This window comes from Andrena cerasifolii, chromosome 1 (assembly GCF_050908995.1).
Source record: "Andrena cerasifolii isolate SP2316 chromosome 1, iyAndCera1_principal, whole genome shotgun sequence".
In the NCBI taxonomy this organism is placed as follows: domain Eukaryota; kingdom Metazoa; phylum Arthropoda; class Insecta; order Hymenoptera; family Andrenidae; genus Andrena; species Andrena cerasifolii.
This window is the reverse complement of record NC_135118.1, coordinates 19387950-19406492: the sequence shown is the minus strand read 5'-3', so window position 1 is coordinate 19406492 and position 18543 is coordinate 19387950. Positions and strand designations below refer to the sequence as shown.

Below are 18543 nucleotides of genomic sequence, written 5' to 3'. Positions count from 1 at the left end.
CAGTAATGACAGGGAGAGAAAACGTTTTTTTTCTCCTAAGCATAATATCTATATAATATCCATATAATAGCAAAGTAAAATTCGTTCTCATTAACACTTTCCGGGGACTCTCAGACAATATATTCGACAGTCCAAAAAATATGTGAAAACGCACTAAAGCCACGCACAGGACGGAATCCCACGACGTGAAACACGCCAATGCCAATCAGAGTGTTCAACCCTTCTCGACACACGTCCAAAAATCACAAAACTAGCAACTAAACTGATTGTACATTTAATGTTCCAAGAAGGACAAGTATCCACATCTGTGTATATTCCATACAATTTCCATGGACTCCTAAATTTTGATTACTCACATTTGGAAAATGAAGTCTCATTGTCAGATTGCAAAATGATGAAGAAACAAGACAATCAAAAACTTTTTAGATTTCTTTTCACATAAAGTACTTACATGTTTTGGCTTGTGCCATAACTTTGAAGCACTTCAATGCTGCATTGTTTGCAATATTTGACATTGTCTTAATTATTACATTTTTGTTGAAGCACATTTGCAGTCTGCACTCAGATAGACAAAAAAAATAGTTTTCTTCAGGTTCTGGTTAATATGATAAAGCAATATTCGTTGTAACGCATACATTCATGTAAACACATATATTCCTTATGAAGTGTTTTTCATTTCAGATATTAATGAAGACGATGCCCACGTCGATGTTTAGGCTGTTAACAGGCCAGGAGTCTCCAGTGTACATATAAGCGTTTGGTTGCCTGGCTGATATGCGTAGTGAACAGACAATACATTCGCCATCCACTACCAAACTACTCACTACTTTACTCTCTGTACAGATTTATTCGACGCAAATTGCTTTGTGTTTCGATTCTTGTGGAATTCTATTCGTATACTCTCACCAGCTCCTGCTTAGCAAAGCAACAGAATTTACGTAAACATGTTGCGACAAACATTAATATATTGAATATTTGCAAAGAGCAAAAAAATATATATACATAATATATGCATAAACATTTTATTTATGAATGGGATTCTCTATGCTTGTTTTCTAACTACAAATAGTGTATAAAATAATCAGTATCTGTTACACTTTGCAGGGTGGATCACCTGATATTATCATCTTGATTTACGCCAATATTATTATCTGCACAGAAGTATGGATTAAGGTAAAGTTGCATGGTTTCAAGACATAACATTGGTGGAACGAAATCTTTCTAGGTGGAGAGACGCTGAGATTTTAAGGCCACCTTTGTTTTCTTAAATGGGAGCAGATGTTTTTTTATAGCAGAACTGTAGTACATTTTTTTCTGAATGCAACCATCTCAGCTCTTAATGGTCAAGCTCTGGTAATAGTTCCTATTTAAAAAATCAAAGGTCACCTACAATTTTCGAAGCGTCCCCGCCTAAAAAAATTTCATTTGACCCATAAGTGTCCCCCTTGAAACCATGAAACTTTACTTAAATCCATTTCTCCCTACAGATAATAATATTGACCTAAATCAAGATGATAATATCAAGTGACCCACCCTGTATGTATAATATAGATAACGATGGTGTTACTGTGATTCCAACAATAGTCACACTAGAAAGTTTTTAATCATTTTATCTTATCTTTCGTATTTATATGGTATAATACATATAGCAAAGTGATTTCATAGAAATTATTTTTACCCCGTAAAAAAAAAATTGTATAGTACAAGAATTTTATTTATTTGATAAATCATTCTATTTTTGCCTTAAAAGTTGTTAAGTCGTGTAATAGTCTTCTTAATTTATTATACGCAACCTATCAGTAGGTTGTTCTTCGAGTAAAATATGATAATTTTTTGTACAATCACCGTGTACATTTATACACTTTTTGAAGCAATTCTATTTTATTTGGTGCAATATCACCTTCGTAGGTTTGATTTATTGAATGGCTAAAATGATGAGTGATAAATTGATAAATTGATGAAGTTATATAGAAGGATAATCGGGTAGATTATGATTACACCATTGAATTTTATTGACTTGGAGATGGAAAATATTTGTAGGTATCTCTGTTTTGTGAAACCAGCAGTGAGAATCACATTCCATATCCGGTAAGGGAAGGAAAATATGCAATGCACACGATTATACATAGCACAAAGCTCTTTATGAACGTTAGAGCAGGGCTGGAACTCTCTGTACATTACGTAGTTAACGACGTAGTATGTTTCTACAAGGGCCTTCATATATTTTGTTGGCTCCATGAAAATTACATGATTTATTTAATCTTTTTTATTGTCGGGTCGTAATGCCCTAGTAACTTAATTTGTATTACAATTAAGACCTATCTATTGCTTAATGTTTTGACTGCGTCGTCTCGTGATAAATATCACGGTAGTTATACGGAAGAGTACCTCTTTCAATAGAGGAATGCGTTTTGCAGTTATTAACCGTAACTTCGATCGGATCGAGTTACTTACAATTTAAATTATTTACAAAGAAATTCAATACCCAGACTCATATAACCATCCAAATAAGTTATTAGGAAATTACTATTTTCATTCCTTGTTGCATAGTTTTTCTTAACATTGCTATTCTAATGTCATCAACAACTCTGTCTAAAAGGATGCCTCTTTTCTTAATGTTACGTTCGAAATTCAAAATTTTCATTACTAGTACATCTTAATAATAAATTGACTGTGAAAAATTCCAACTACAAAACTTGATGTTTGAAGATGCAAAGCCACTTTCTTACTTCTGTTGGTTTTACATTGATTCCACGAAGCAGAGGGAACAAGTTCGTTCTTGAATTTCATCTGAATCATTACATTTTGCTAATAACAAATACTTTGTGAATAACTACTGGAGTAATTCTATGATCTACAAAGCAACATCTGTATGTAACATACTGCGTAAAATTGAACGCACTTATTTTTATTACTGATGAACAATGGTGTCTTAGAATTGTCAGTTGTAAGAAGCAACTTTTGTGGTGCAATATTACTACATCATTCTTTCATCATTAATGTAATCAAGCGAGAGTAATCTCACTAAATAATTATGTAAGCGTTTACAACTATCGCGACTAATATGCTCTTACTCAACTATTTAGAAAAATACTCTTTACGTATTGAATATGAATCAAATTAAAAAGACGTATTAATCTTGACTTTATGGAATACTGCGACTGAAAAAAATTACTAAAATTTACAACTGATAACAGAATATTATTAATGCGGAGAGGAGTTCTCTTCTATGTAAATACCGCGCATTACATTAACTTTAAGTTCCATCTATTTTCTGCTGAAAACTTTTTACTTTTGCTTCAACCGCCGTGAAAAGTGCGATACGCAAATCTTAAGATTTCTAATGAGAGTTTGATAAAATTTCAATGCCAAAGTACATTAAGTGGCAACTTAAGTATGGTAATACGTCGAGTCGCCTGATTTTCCCAATGGTGTGTAAGATAACGCGTACAATAATAATTTTCATTATGCAATTTCAATTTCGGTTTATCATGATTTCCATCTTAACGCCGAAACATTCATAAAAAGCAAAGTTTGATTCTGTGTTTCATGATGACAAGGCAATTCAATATTTATGGAACTGAACACTTATAGTTGAACACTGAAATCTAGAAAAGGATATGTATGCCCTTTTTGTTCCTTACAGAAATGCGAATAAGCAGTATGTCGTAAATAAGAATCATTCGTTTCAATTGATTCTTCAATTTCACTTTCATATATTTGGAAAAAAGACGATTTTCCTTTTCCTATTTTTTCGAAACGGTCATATTCCTTTTTACTTTCTTTAAATGTAAATCTCACGTTGCCATTTTAATTTATTTATTAAGAAATGTACATGTGAAGTATTCGTGCTAAATAATTCATGCATATATGTAGGTAATTCAAGGTTGACTTAAACGAACTATTTGCTTGTATGTACATTCTAAAAATGATGATCTTATTGCATAAAACGACTATTGTCACTGTTATAATTACCGTAGCATCTTATGCGTATTTATGTGTATTTATAAATAAATAATGCGTATTTATAAATAAATATGTATTAATATACGTATAAGAAGGAATAAAACAATGTTTTCATCTCATCACAGAAATGAAATTGTGAATAATTAAATGAAATTTCTAAACTTCAATAATATGGTGAACCATATTACTATACTACACAAGTCTGGTATTTTAAAAGAGTGTCACGGGTTGTAGACAAGTTTCTTTTATACCGCAACGTACCATACTGTAGGGTGAATACTTTTCGACTTTGCTCACAAAATACTATTCATCGTTAACGTGTCCAAAACGAAATAGCTTTGCCACCAATGTTCCTACATAATTGAACAGCATTTCTTCGAGCTGTTATATGCATGGTTACGTGTTTAGCGGTAGTAAAAAAATTCATCTAATAAAACTTGCATCTCTTCCAGGGCTATTTTTCTCTATTCCCTGTATTGTCATATCCTCTCATTCTTCTGTCTTCTTTTTCTTTATTTTATTACTATGCTCTATTTATCTATATGCCAGTCAGTCCTACTTTTGTTCTTATACGGATTAAGTGAGCATGTGCTTAAAGAAAGTTGTGTACAACTCATGGCAATGTTAAAACACTGTCCTTCATATATGATACTGTATACAGATTTTTATATTTAATGCTTTCGTTTAATTTGTGTCACACTCAATGATCCGTTAACAAGCTAAAATTTGAGAAATTGTACCTTTGGTTGGGCTATGATAAGAATTCAAAATCTCATTCAGATGGCATATTTTAAATTTATCGCACATTTAATCTGCTCCTCTGTTTAAAATAAACGTTTAGTAACTGTCATACAAACAGAAAATATGTACAGTAGCAAAAGGACACTGTATCTAAAAAGAAAAAAGTTTTTCACGATATAGCGAGCCGTGGAGTACTTACATCCAAAAATACTTGTAACTTCTCATCCGCTATTTGCATTATTGTGTTAGTATGAATCATTATATAAACATTTTTGAGCATAAAAAAGGAAGAGTTCAGAGGGAGATCGAAATAAAGAAATGAGAGACTATAATGAATGCAAGGAAAAGTGTTTACATAAAAAGATTAGAAGTTTGTCCGCTTAAAGCATTATATAATATTAATCAAAGAAAAAAGGTTTACAAACCCTAATTAACTCAGTTAATTATAACATCAATTGATGTGTACAAAAACATATATTATATCAATCTTATTTCATCTGAATTTATTTATTAGCGCCACTTACGATGCCTTGGAATTGAACTTTTTTTATGTTCTGTCTGACGAAATATAAATATCCTTGCGTATACGTGTGTAACGTAACCAAGTGGAAATTTCTGTTGTCTTCAATTCGCAGTGAACAATTTAAAAATACACAGTTTGAAATATTATTTCAAAGAATAACAAATTTTCCACCTCAAATATTCTTCAAATGTTCTGCTCCATGGACTAAAATATATTTGAAAATTATATTTAAAGAATACTGCTACAACCAAAGAAATTATGTTTTTCAATAAATGAAAACTTTTATCAATATAAATAAAAACGCTCATATAAACATATTGTAAAGCTGAATATTTTGTTTTACTCGGCGGGAGGCGCTACTGGGTAAAATTTACCACAGAGCCGCTAGTTGCGAAAGTATGAAGACTTTTTGAGTTTTTGTTACAATTTTTTAAAGTACTTTAATAAAGATTTTAAGATATTTCATAAATTTTGTTTGATTCTGAAAACACTGTACTTTAACATAAAAATTACAAAGTTAAAAAAAAAATATTCTGAAACCGTGGTTTTTTACGTATGTGTTGTACTAAGTAGTTATAATAACTTAAGACATTTTAAATAATTTGTTTAAGACTTCGATTTATATAAGACTTCGATTGCGAGTAAAATATTGAATTTAAGAGGAGAATTTTTATCAGAAATTGTTTTTGTTTTTGACTGAATTGAAACATCGAATTTCAAAGTTTCAGGAACCAAATTTTTATGGATGCCTTCTGCAGCCTGCAATATTTTTATCCAAGTTACTTTCTATACAGTATGAAATATACAATAACATATTTCCCAACATAAAACGCTGTTCACAGAAATTTCAAAGGATTTTAAAGAAAGCTCCACTTGGTACGTTTCCCACCGAGTGTTACTTTAGCATTAATTGCAACTGTTAAACCTGGTACTCTGCTCTGGTGCATTTGAACTAAAATGATTATGATTTAGTTATGAATATTATCTTCATAGTTCTGTACTGAAGAAATGTAGATCATTTCAGGTCAAATAGCCCCAAACAAAATGGTATGTTTGAAGATACATTCATTACAAAGCCAGTAAGATACATTAATTTTTATTTGGTTTGATAAAAGCTCGTATTGTTTACACATTGAGTGGTGCATGATTCATGAAGGATGTTCCACATAATCATTATGATGAATAATGTGTGAATTCAGATATATGTATTGCTAACTATTTCCTACTCAAAATAATGTTCAATGCTATTTTTATTATTATTATAATCATTAACACTACCATCATTATGAAATACATAGTGTTGTACCCGTGAGGGTGAGTACAAATATTCATTCAATATTTGTTTGAAGTTACACATTGCGTTAAGCTTTGTTAAAAGAGTATCCAACTATCTCTCTACCTGCTTTTAATAGTACACCATAGATATATTCATCAACTTAATGGGATCAATAATTATATGTGGAAATTTGATTTTATATTTATTGGGTGGAATTAAGAGAATGATGATCCGCTTGAACATGGGCGTCCACAGCCAGAAGCAAGGGGTGGGGGGGAGGGGCAACTGCACCCCTCTGGCTTAAGAAAAAATCGCTTATTTTTAAAAAATATTCTTTATGTTCTAAAAAGGAGAATATTTTTAAGTTTTTAATTAAATTGGCGCTACAAAGGGTGAATTCCATTTACGCCCAAATCGCCCGCAACGCCCGAGGGTCAATATTCCCAAATTTATGAAAATCGCTTGAAATATGGAAGAGAAATCTGTGAAAGAGCCTTTATCGGAAAATACAGGTTTTTAATTCGCTCAAAATGGGTTCAAACAAGTAACTTAGTAACCAATCGTCGCCTGTCAACTTGACTGATTTTCAAAATTGACCCCCCCCCCCCTCCCAGAAATATATATTATAATACAACTATTCTATTTCTTATATTTGGATTTTGTATTACAGTTTCATGGAAATTTAATTTAATTTAAAGAACTCAATTCATTTACTAATTCACACAAATAATTATTTTCATTCAGATATAATGTAATGCAAGTTGTAAAGCCACCTTCACTGCAACACTTTAAAATGCATTTACTATATTTGCAGTCCCTTCATAATGAAATATGTGACGCTTTTATTTATATTAAATTTCAATATAATACTGACAAAGACAAAATATATATGAGTTTGTTGATATGCATAATACGATAATATATAAAGCATGATAACAGAAAGATTGCAAAGTTATTTGTATCAGTATACTGAATGTCCCTCGAAATATGTAGTATCTAAAAAAAAAAGTGAAACGTACAAATTCTTTCTACAAATAGATACTGTATTTGCCATTGAAATTTGAAGATTGAAATAGGTGGAAAATCTTTTTTTTTAAACATTGCTTGAGAAACTATACAAATATATTTTTAATGGTTCCAGCATCATTAGTATATTTACAAAAAATATAAGTACAGATTCATTTATTTAAGGGCACTTCCCGATCAAGTGGCGCGAAAACAGGTGACATTTATGATTTTTTCTAGAAAAAAGTACACAATGCATGGATCTAAAACTTTTTGCACTTTATTCTGCTACAAATGAAGAGTATAAAACAATTTTTTTATTCCATTTTCGCCCACCCCTGCCTCTGATATGCATTGCGTGCTGCATCGCTGTAAAACAAAATAGGGCTGAACTACCGCCACGATAACTTTAGACAGGATCATCCAAAATCAAAAACACAAAGATATTCCTTAGTTACACATGTGTGATTGTCGCGCTACCCTCGGGCAGTGTTAAGAAACAACTGGGCGATGATTGCCATATGTTTAAACGATAGTGTCCCGGAACATGGGTTTACTCGCACAAAAATGTTTCGTAAAAAAAATTGAGTCTATGAAAATACGCAATAGTGGGTAGCGCGGAAGCCAGTGTGATTACGAGTAGAATCCCGTTTGAATTTTTAGATTCGCTCAAGAATTGCATTTTTTATCGTGGAGATAGTTAAAACGTCTAAACGTTTGACGCCGAGCGCCGACGTACGTCTACTTAGTTCACGAGCGCCCTATTTCCTACGTGTTTATTCGATTAAAATAAAAATCGATTCCTTTTTTAGACCAATAAATGTATTATTAATTAAAATAAAAAACTCATTTCTATCTATTATACTTGCGCCACAATCTATCTTCAAAAAACACCTATTTTTAAGACCGTCACACTGTTGGTCCCCCTGAACAGCCTGTAAAATCTGTACCGTTAGGAATTTGGTTCCAAAATTTTACCTGGTCATTCTTCAGATGTTGTGGGAGGAAAATATGCAAGAAATTTTTTTTTATGTTTTGACTGGAAAGTGCCCTTTATGGTGAGGTTTTGTATTATGATCATATAATGTTTTGAACGAGATATGCATGATGTAATAAAAGATTATTTATCAAATTTCCACAGATGAAGTTCTACATGTAGATTAGTGGAAATTATATAGTGCAATAGACTCCTATCCTATTCACATGTAATATATTCTACTCATCATTAGGAATTGTATGGCATAAATGAGTTGTTTTTTTCTCAAAAAACAATTGTTAATATTTTGATCACAAACACATTTGATCTTAAATTTCAACCCCATACATTTGTCAATGAATTGCATAGCAGGTGTTTCTTTAAATAACTTTCTACTAATCCGGACACATAGACTCATGCTATGAAATTTTCGATAAATCTGTTTTTCTTTACATCTTGTACAGTATCCCCTGTAAATTTAATCGCACAGAATCATATTATTGCTTTGAATTTTGAAAATCAATTAAGTTTTTAAGAAAGAAGCACATTGCTTACCAGGATTATTTTATTTAAAAAAAAATGTTTTCTATGCACATACGTACATACATATTCATACTTCTCCTGAATATATTCCCATATACGTATATTTAGCATTTATAAGTGCTGTCACAGTGTTATAGCCACATACCACTAGATATCATACAAGTACGTTTACGTGACAAGAAAGTTTCTTCACATGTTTGTTGCGTGCATTGTCTATGAACATAGACAGTTGTATATTGATACAAATTTGGAAACCTTACATTAAAGCATACACTACAGACTTAATTTACCATTAATCTCTTCAGATGCTCTCGCTTAAATTATAAATGAAAACGCCTTAAACAAGTCCAGAAAGTTCATTGTTAATCAAGAAAGCGTAGGCAGCGTGTTACATATCGCATATCAGAATAAGTGTAGATCATAACAACTATACACAATTCGTATATCATGTTAAAAGAAAGATACGTATCCCATCTCATCAGAAAATTAACTTAAACCCTTTTGGACGCTTTCTTTCAGAACACCAATCATACTGTTCTCGACGAATCGTTTCTAATGTTTATGCTCTTAGCGGATAACTGCCAAAATCATCAGTAGCTAATGAATTATAAGCGAATTCCTCAATGATCTTCAACGTTTCTTCAAATCTTCCACGATTTAAACGCGCAGTAAAGAAAGTGTCGCAGAGCCTGCGCGAGCCGAATCCTTATACGTACATGCTTTCGCTCAGAAACGTGGAACTTTCAATAAATGTTGAATATTATACGCGAGTATTGAATTTCCTTCGTTAACTACGCATTGTTATGTAAACCGAGGAGTCTGTGTTGCAAAATCTGTATACATATATAAATCGAGGCATTTCGCAAGTACACCAGAATGTTCAGCGAAGACGAGGTGATGTCAATGGAATTTTCATAAGCGTCGCGTTCGAAAGGGGGTAGGGAATGAAATAGCACGGTGTTTAGGATATGATGAGTATCATACGCAAGGAAATGAATTTTGGCATGGAAATTTTTATCCATATATTTGGCGATCGATGGAATGGTACGAATAGAATATATGGGATCAAACAATATGTTTATATTGGGTGGCCGAAACTTATCTAGTCATTACGCTAATTTGTAAGTGTAAGATGGAATATATGATGCGTACGTATGTATATCCATGCGCGCGTGTAAATACGTATGTACGCAAATACAGATACAGATATAAATATAAATATAAATGCAAATGCAAATATAAATATGAATATAAATATAAATACAAATATAAATACCTATATATATATATATGGATATATATATATATATGTATATATATATATATATATATATACACACACAAAGATAAAATGATAAAGTAAAAAATACTCAGCCACCGCGAGCCACCCTGACTGAACGTGTCTAGCCACATTTTAATATAACAATTTGCAAATAAGGTTATTGTCAATCTGACCTTGCGTGATTATTGATAGTCCTCGTGCGATCAAGTCGATTGCGTTTCTATCGTTCGGATACGCCAGCCGCCTTTGCCGTCTTGTGTTGAAAATTCAAAGGGGAACCCGTAAGAAATTCTAAAAGCGACTTTCACGGAACTGCGCTGCCAAGCAGTGCCGCGTACTGTTAACGTAAACGCGCGTTGAGTGCGCGTAAATATATGTGTGGTATATTAAAAACGTACTACATCGTGCCGTTGATTGCAATAGCGTCTGATAAAGTTTCTTCAAGAAAATCGCTTAACACAACGCTACCGAAGTATTACAAGTTAGATAACTGAAACGTACAGAGTTTCTTATGGTCGCTTGTACAATAAAATAAATAGATAGGTATACATATATCATCGCCACGCCTACTTACAAATAGACAGGGTGTTTCTACTTAAATGCCGCGCGAAGTGCTTGTAAATGATAACAAAAATATTCGAGGAAACGTAAGAAGGCTTCCTGCAAGGATTTTCTTTTACATAGAATTTTGTAGAATCGACGACAAATCTTTCTTTTTTGCAGTATTTCATGATCGTTTCAAAATGGTGTTGGGCATTATTTAGGCAAAAACGTATATGAATCCATTTAATTGAGTAAGACAGGGTTGACTAACTGGTGGCTCGCGAGCCACCGGGGGCACCCCCGCCTTGCTGCCACGCTGAAAGGCCCTCTCCATATCTCCCAGACTCTTATGATCGCAGTCAGAAAGAGAAGGAAAGATGGAGGAATCGACTGCGATCGTCAGAGTTGGGTGGTATGGAGGGGTGGGGGAAAGGCGTTCAGCGTGGCAACAAGGCAGAGGCTGTGATGCCAGATCGGGGACGGGTTCCCTCGAGAATTTCCCCCCACCTCGCGCATACTACGTCGGAGCAGCGTGTCCGTGAGCTCGGTGCTTCGGAGTTCAACTCACGGACACGTAGCTCCGGCGAAGTGTGCGCGAGGTGGGGGAAATTCTCGAGGGAACCCGTCCCCGATCTGGCATCACAGGGCGGAGGTGGCGCCCCTGGTGGCTCGCGAGTGTTAGTCAACCCTGGAGTAGTGATGCGCGATATTGGTCCCAACTATCGATAATGCTTATTCGAAAAGTGTTGATACTGATGATTTGAGTACGAAAGATACCTTATCAATTTACCAATTGAAAATAATATTCATATATTCAAGAGAATATCGTTTTGGATTGAAAAGAATTTTCTAAGATAAAATTTGTTATACGGCATTAAGAAATTGTTTTATTTAAATTAAGATTAGAAGTATTAAAATGGAAACAAGTAATTTACTTTCCAAATCGTATTTATAAAGGAAACTAGAATTTATATTTAAAAAAAAAATGAAAAAGAAACACGGAATTTTGCTTACACGTAGTAATTCGAAAATTATCAGCTTGAATTAACTTGAACGAAAGAAGGTGCAGTAAAAATTATCGATATTTTCACCGAAAATATCGACACCTATAATTATGATTATCAGTGTTTGAAATATTGGTAAAAAATATCAATAAATAATATATATATATCGCGCATCATTACCCTGGAGTAAGACATCATAGACATTATTCGTCTTTATCCTTTATCTGAAGCGTATGAAGAACTTGGATAATCTTACTCTGTTATGTTGTCCAATACGATTTATTCGATGGATAAACGTATACTTTCTCTATTCGAGAGAATTTTGTCCTTATTTTTGTACTGTAAATCCTCGTTATGGGCCCGACGAACGGGGCTGGCGACGGGCTCATAACGCGTTGTGGACACTATTCTGCGCGGCCGATGGCGCGAGTGAGAAAACACAAGAGCGAGCGAGAGGTAACGAAAGAGCCTCTCGCTCGTCCCGGGTTGCCCCACTTTCGTCCGAAGGATTCCAAGAAATGGTGAGGATAGTCGGCGACCTTTAAACGCATGGTAGAAACGGGCTCATAAGAAGGATTTACTGTATACGTTTCTCTATTTCTTTTTATTCGCTCGAAATTTTATGCAAGACCTTCAATGACTTCTATAAAGTGCAAGCTGGAAATTTGGTTTCTCTTTACGATGCTATAATAAAAACATTTTCTTCTTTCTCTGTCAATATGAAAATAGCATTCCAAATTATTCGAATAATTTCCAATAATTATTTAAAGAAATCTTTATTAGAAGAAAAGCGAATAATTTTTTTTTTTATTTACTATTTTGTTATTCGAAATATTTATGTAAGCGAAAGTTTTATACATTTATATTCCAAAGTCGCTTTGTGATTCTTTAAATGTCATTAATCTGTAGGAATTGTGAATTTAATAGATTCTTAAAAAGAGAAGAGGTAATTAGAAAATAATTAGTGTCAATACAAGTGTATCAAAAGAAACAACGATTTATTAAAAATCAAAAGTAAATATTTCGAACGTTGAATTATTTCAATATCAGTTTAAATGAAATACTTCAAATGAGTTTGTTAAACTTGTTTCCTTTTATAAACATATGTACTATTTCCTATAGAAAGCATAAATTGATCTTAAAAAATTCAAAACAAACGTTTTTGTTGATAGGTAGTATCAGATTGTGTAGAGAAACTAATTTATATAAGCTTGTATGTTTCCTCGCATCACTTATTATTTAGAAACAATTTTATGTGGTATTTGTCAGAAAACGCCCCCTATATTCGCTTCCGAAAATTGTATAAGGGGCTTTGATATATTAAATTAGGAAACTTCATGTTAAAAACGGACAAGGAACACATCGTTTCATAACGCGACGCATTCTCTTCATTTATCACAGACAAAGAACTCCATCAATTTCAATAATCGTAACGAAAAAGTTATCTTAAATGAAACGTACTATGATTAAGGTGCTCATACCGTAGGATATGGTAAATGTTCGTGTGCCCAAATAAAGGAAAGATGTTCATATTTGTTATAAGACTTGCTGTACGCAATGAAACAAGATATGGCAGCGGTCGGAATTATTTGTGTGATTAAAAACGAATGCAAATTAATTTTAATAAGAATCCAATATAGGTTACGAGATCATAATTTATAGCTTTTTATATAAAGGCCGAAACTTGAATTTACGGATGAAAGGTTCATAGATGAAATACATAAAAAGGCAACGAGTTTTTATTTAGGAGAATATACTTAAATCGTATTGGCTAATATAAATCGAGCTACAATTAATAATTAAATGATGGAAATCATAAGACATAAACGACTTGAAACAAAAAAAAAACGTTGACAGTTCTTTTTCTTTTTTCTGACTTAACTCGTAATTTAAATGTAATTGAAGGTGTGTAAATTTAAATGATACTTTCTGTTCATTGATTATAATTCATAACGAACGAGAAGTGGACAAAGTTGATTTTAATCGAATGATAAAATCTGAGGTACCAGTTTTAGGTTGATACGAATGAAATCTTTGATTTCATTCGATAATAATTACGTTAAGGGGTTTCGTGTAGCAACGGGATGCCAGCATTCAGAAAGGGTACATCATATTAATTCCATGACGATCACTGATCGTGCAAAGTCAGTGCGAACGATAGACGCAACATTACCTTAAGCGAATCGTTGGTAAGATAATCTAAACGCAACCATTTGTAACGTCGATAAGTGATAAAATATACCTTATACATAATAAATAGAGCTTGCGCCGTAGCTTCATTCAGTCATGAAAAACATGCTACAAGATATCGTGACTGTCTTTATCAATGTTTGTGAGTGTATTATAAGTTACAAATTATAAGTGAGATACTGAATGTGTACATGGTAATATTATACTAGTCCATATTAAGATAATAATAAAATGTAATTTTGAATTCAAATTCTAAATGCACCTAGATTATTGCTTCGTATACCCGAGTAATTTCTATTTAAATTCCTTTTCGAAAGGAATTTCTGCAAAATTCAATGGATAAATAAGACGTGCAGGTAGAAAAGTATAATAAATGGCCACTAAATAAATATTTCCCTATAAACGAGCGATTAAGATAGATGAAAGATTATTTTATTTAATTGATCATTGGCATGAAAATGCTATCAGATATAACGATAAATTCTCTCAAATTTTAAGGATCAGTGCATTCTTTGGTATCTCCCATTTTTTTTTTAAGGGAACGACAAATTTCTTCATTTCTGGATATTTCTATTAAAAATATCTAGCATCGTTTCGATTAACTTCTTATTTTTCATGTTCCAAATAATACATTCAAAGGAATGGAAAATTGTTTATAAATTCCTGTCCTGGGCTAATCGAATATCTATTCGACGAAAGTAAGTCGAGCCTGATTCGGCTGGAATAATCGAAGCAATCCGCAAGTCTCAACTCCTCGCCGGGAGTCCCCGGTCCGCTGTGACTCGAACGCGCGCCAGAAATTGAAACCCCCGACGAATAAAAAAAATAGCTTTATTGTGCATCCCTGCTGCAGTGTATTTCACCATGAGCGTAGTGAAGGGGCGGCAGGGATGGGCGATTGCCCCCTCCCCCCTGACACAGGAAAAAAAATAAATTAATCGTTCGCCCAAAATTAAATTAGTATATTACAAAATAAAAATAAATTAAATTGTGAAGTGATTCCGCATTACACGATCCCGGTTATATTGGTTCCTGCCTACGTACATAAATTGTAATAAAAAAATTGTTTCACTATTTATTGCTCCCACCTGAATGAAATCCTCTAGTGTAGATCCTAGCTACGCCAATGCATTTCACGTTCGACCGCGGTGCCGCACCGTGTCACTATTGAATCACTGTCTTTTCCCCTCCAATCCTACAGTCCCCCACGCCTAAAGTGGCAGCTAATGTTCTGTCTATGCGGGGTGTCCCATAATTAAGGGACAATCCGGAACACGCAATACCCTCATGCAAGTAGACATCGAAAAGTCCTTTATCGTTTTGGGATCCCAGGCTTCGTTCTCGAGATATTAACAGTTGAATATTAGCGGTCCAACTTCCGGGCCGGGCAGTTTGAAGCCGAGTCAGCTGAGCAAGGATCAGTGACCGCTCGCAGGCACGCGTAGATAGAGACCCACGCACATAGTAGAGCTGACCGCGGTAACTCATTTTCACAGTTGGCTAATTATTGTAAGTCCTTGAATTTTGGGACACCCTGTATGCTTGGTGAACGGGGGTCGATCTCTGGACTTTCAATTCACCAGTCACGTAATCCCGCTTATAGGTACCTACGCATACAGCACGTAATATCGCAGTAATATCTAAGTAATATTGCGACGCAGATTTGTAATATTGCACAAGGATCTTGCAACATTTTGGCAGTATTGCTGATATACGTATTACTGAAACGGTCTTGCAAGATTGCATCAATGATTCTACAACAACTCGGAAATGTTGCTGAGATAATACGGAAACGGTGTTGCAAGACTGCAGCAATGATCGTGCAACATTTCGGCAATATTCTTCAAGCATTATGGAAACGTTACAGGAATGTAATGGAAATTAATTAAATTACAATAAACATTAACAATTAAATATTCATATATTTCTATAGTCAGTAGTTCTCATATGTACATGGCCCTCCATACTTATTCCGTTGTTCTTATTGCTTCGTATCTCTATACGTTTGCTCCGTGTTTTCGATTGGGCTAACCACTTTGCACCCGCAGATGTTATGTCTGCATCTGTACATCTATATTGCTTTTCGCTGCACGCAGCGTGTACCGATCCTGGAATAATACATACAATTTATTTTACAATTTTAAGTGCTAAAATCAGACAAAACAATAAAATGACCTACTCAGTATTAACTTCACAATGTGAGAGAAATTAGCGAATGGTTTTTTTTGTTTTCTCCCATGCCAGCTGTAGTTTTCAGCCAGAGAACTTCCTATTAGTTTATTTAGAATTGTGGCTGTGGTAATAGCAACGTTGCTTCCACCGCTCCTCTTCAGTATATGAACCTATAAGAAGTCATTAATAAATTGTTCCAGTCACGAAAAACGGCTTCATTAAAAAGAATATTCATGCAACGTCAATCGCGCAATGTATTAAAGCAATGAAAAATAACAATCGCTGTTACTTTAAATAACTGAACCTTACTCATTAAAATGAATACAAAATGTTTCATGCTCTCCAAAATACAGTGAAAGTTATACAGTATACATGTTTGCACCGAAACTATATGAAAAGTAAAAGCTTGTAGCGCAGAAAGTAAAGAAATATGCGGAAGAAAATCCCATCGCCGTACAATAGTATAAGTACGCTGCAATGCATTTTATAAATTACAGGTATGTACAGAACTAGCTAGTAAAGTTAAATTTCTTACTGCATTATAGTATTAGAACATTTATTATTCTTACGTCACAAGGAAACTTACCATGTTATTGAAAACAGAAGGATCGTGTAGTTTTGCTTCCAAATTTAGTAAGTTGACTTCATCCTGCACAGGAAGTCCTAATTCTGTGTCATCATAAACGTAATGTGTATCAATGTTATTCCCTCTATTGTACTGATAAATTTTATCTTCGATCCGCTGTAATCTTTCACTGATGTCTCTCACGTATATAGAAATTTCTGACAGTTTCCTCATCACGAACGTTTGATACTCTGAATAAAGAGATTAATTAACATACGTGATTTTTTATGAAAAATCAGATTTAGGATTACAATTAATATCTTACCCGTTGGGGAGATATCATCCTGTACGTCTGGAAATTCACTTTTAGGAAATATACTTCCTGATGCTACTGGTCTCATTTCTGTCGATAGTGCTGGTTCCGGTCGTGCAATGTTATGCGAAATGTGGGACTCAGGTGTAAAGTGCATCGCGAATTCACTTGTTTCATTAAAATTATCCAACTCGATGTGTCTGTCAGCTATCGGCGATGATGAAAATCCAGGCGCAGCATCGAAACCTAGAATTCATCGTATAATTAACGTTCATATTATTATACTACCTCAGTTTTATTCTCATAATAAATAATGGATGAATAATATAAAAATACCTTCTTCCGAATGTAATTCCAACATTCCAGGTGCAGGTGGCCTTGGGAATACAGTTTTCAGCTTTTTTGATTTTTTCTGTGGCGGTTGATGTACAAGGTCCTCTTCCTCGCTAAATGCGTGAATGCGTTCAGTTTTTATCCTTTGTTGTTTGAACTCGTTTCTGTATGATTCTTGATCTGTTGCACCGCAGTCAAGCATGCGAGAAGTGTTCATGGCAATGTCCCTTTTCTCAATGGTTCGCTCGTTAGTATCTGACACAGATAATTCATTAGTATGTAACATATTAACTTATGCATATTGAGGTTGAATTTATAGAAATAGTACAGTCAACCCTCCTATAACATGATTAATTCATACCGTGTTATAGGACGGTTTACTGTACTTTAATGAAAGAAATATACCTGTTGAACCAAACCACTTTTTAATTTCACAAGTATTCCATTCATTACTTTCCAGCGAAGGAACTCCTTTATTAATTAATTTACTGAGTGTATAAGATGCTTTTACATGATCCGGCCAAACACTTTTACTCTTCTCCAGATTCATCCAACATGATGAGTTTACCTGCACACCATTTTTTCTTTAACATTTCTTCTGACATGTGCTACTGTTTTTACTGAAAAATAATTATGGGAATTCATTAAAAAGTGTACGCTGCAGAAGCCAGACTAATACTGAATACTGCAGTATGATAGCTTTGTCTTTACCGTGATGTTACTTGTACTTACCGATGATAACGAAAATAAAATATATTTTGAAGACAATAACAGGAACTATAAGAAAATAGTTACAAGTACACGTAACGTTTCGTCCTCGAGCGTTTACGTCGCTCTGACGATGAATCGCATGCAGCGTTTCCAGAAGTAGTAGAGCTACAGTCACGCACGTAGTAGGGAGTGGTAGAGGGGGAACTATAGCAGCGATTCCCAACCTGGCTTGCTGAGCAACATTTTCCTGGGCAAACTTATTTGTGGAGGGGGAAAACCTACAGGAGTGGTGGTAATGTGTGCGTGAGACGCTACGATGCGAGACGCCACGGCCAACCAGCGTCGACAACATATTTCTCGGCGACGTTAGTTGGCTATGGCGTCGGTTCGACTCCCCATC

The 18543-nt window shown here is 34.1% G+C and overlaps 2 protein-coding genes across 12 annotated transcripts in view; one reads left to right on the top strand and one right to left on the bottom strand.

Moving 5' to 3' along the window:
* Positions 1–14306, top strand: part of LOC143368957 (uncharacterized) — a 69406-nt gene extending 55100 nt beyond the window's left edge. For all 8 annotated transcript variants that reach the window (XM_076812276.1, XM_076812232.1, XM_076812242.1 and 5 more), the window contains one exon: positions 682–14306. In XM_076812276.1, the coding sequence (XP_076668391.1) occupies positions 682–753 (72 nt within the window). In that variant the 3' untranslated portion in view covers positions 754–14306. The remainder of the gene's footprint in view (positions 1–681) is intronic.
* Positions 14307–15951: 1645 nt separating this feature from the next.
* LOC143368992 (uncharacterized) lies at positions 15952–18510 on the bottom strand. 4 transcript variants are annotated; one of them, XM_076812328.1, is made up of 7 exons: positions 18165–18297; positions 17838–18052; positions 17436–17687; positions 17112–17345; positions 16808–17037; positions 16229–16391; positions 15952–16157 (listed from the first exon to the last, which is right to left on the bottom strand). In XM_076812328.1, exons 2-7 carry the CDS (start codon positions 17980–17982, stop codon positions 15967–15969), a joined length of 1215 nt encoding a protein of 404 aa, XP_076668443.1. In that variant the 5' UTR covers positions 17983–18052; positions 18165–18297; the 3' UTR covers positions 15952–15966. The 4 variants fall into 4 exon arrangements, with proteins under 4 accessions (XP_076668443.1, XP_076668435.1, XP_076668462.1 ...); XM_076812320.1 differs by lacking the exon at positions 17838–18052 and having other exon boundaries at positions 18165–18510; XM_076812347.1 differs by lacking the exon at positions 18165–18297 and having other exon boundaries at positions 17855–18025.
* Between the last annotated feature and the right edge of the window lie 33 nt (positions 18511–18543).

What these genes read in the sequence shown, in the direction of transcription:
- LOC143368992 (XM_076812320.1), bottom strand. Translation starts at nt 18,495, where the DNA reads ATGTTGTCGACGCTGGTTGGCCGTGGCGTCTCGCATCGTAGCGTCTCA. An exon ending in TTTTATTTTCGTTATCATCG is followed by an intron (nt 17,688 to 18,164) that starts GTAAGTACAAGT and finishes TATCTGTGTCAG; the next exon opens with ATACTAACGAGCGAACCATT. An exon ending in GGAATTACATTCGGAAGAAG is followed by an intron (nt 17,346 to 17,435) that starts GTATTTTTATAT and finishes GATGAATTCTAG; the next exon opens with GTTTCGATGCTGCGCCTGGA.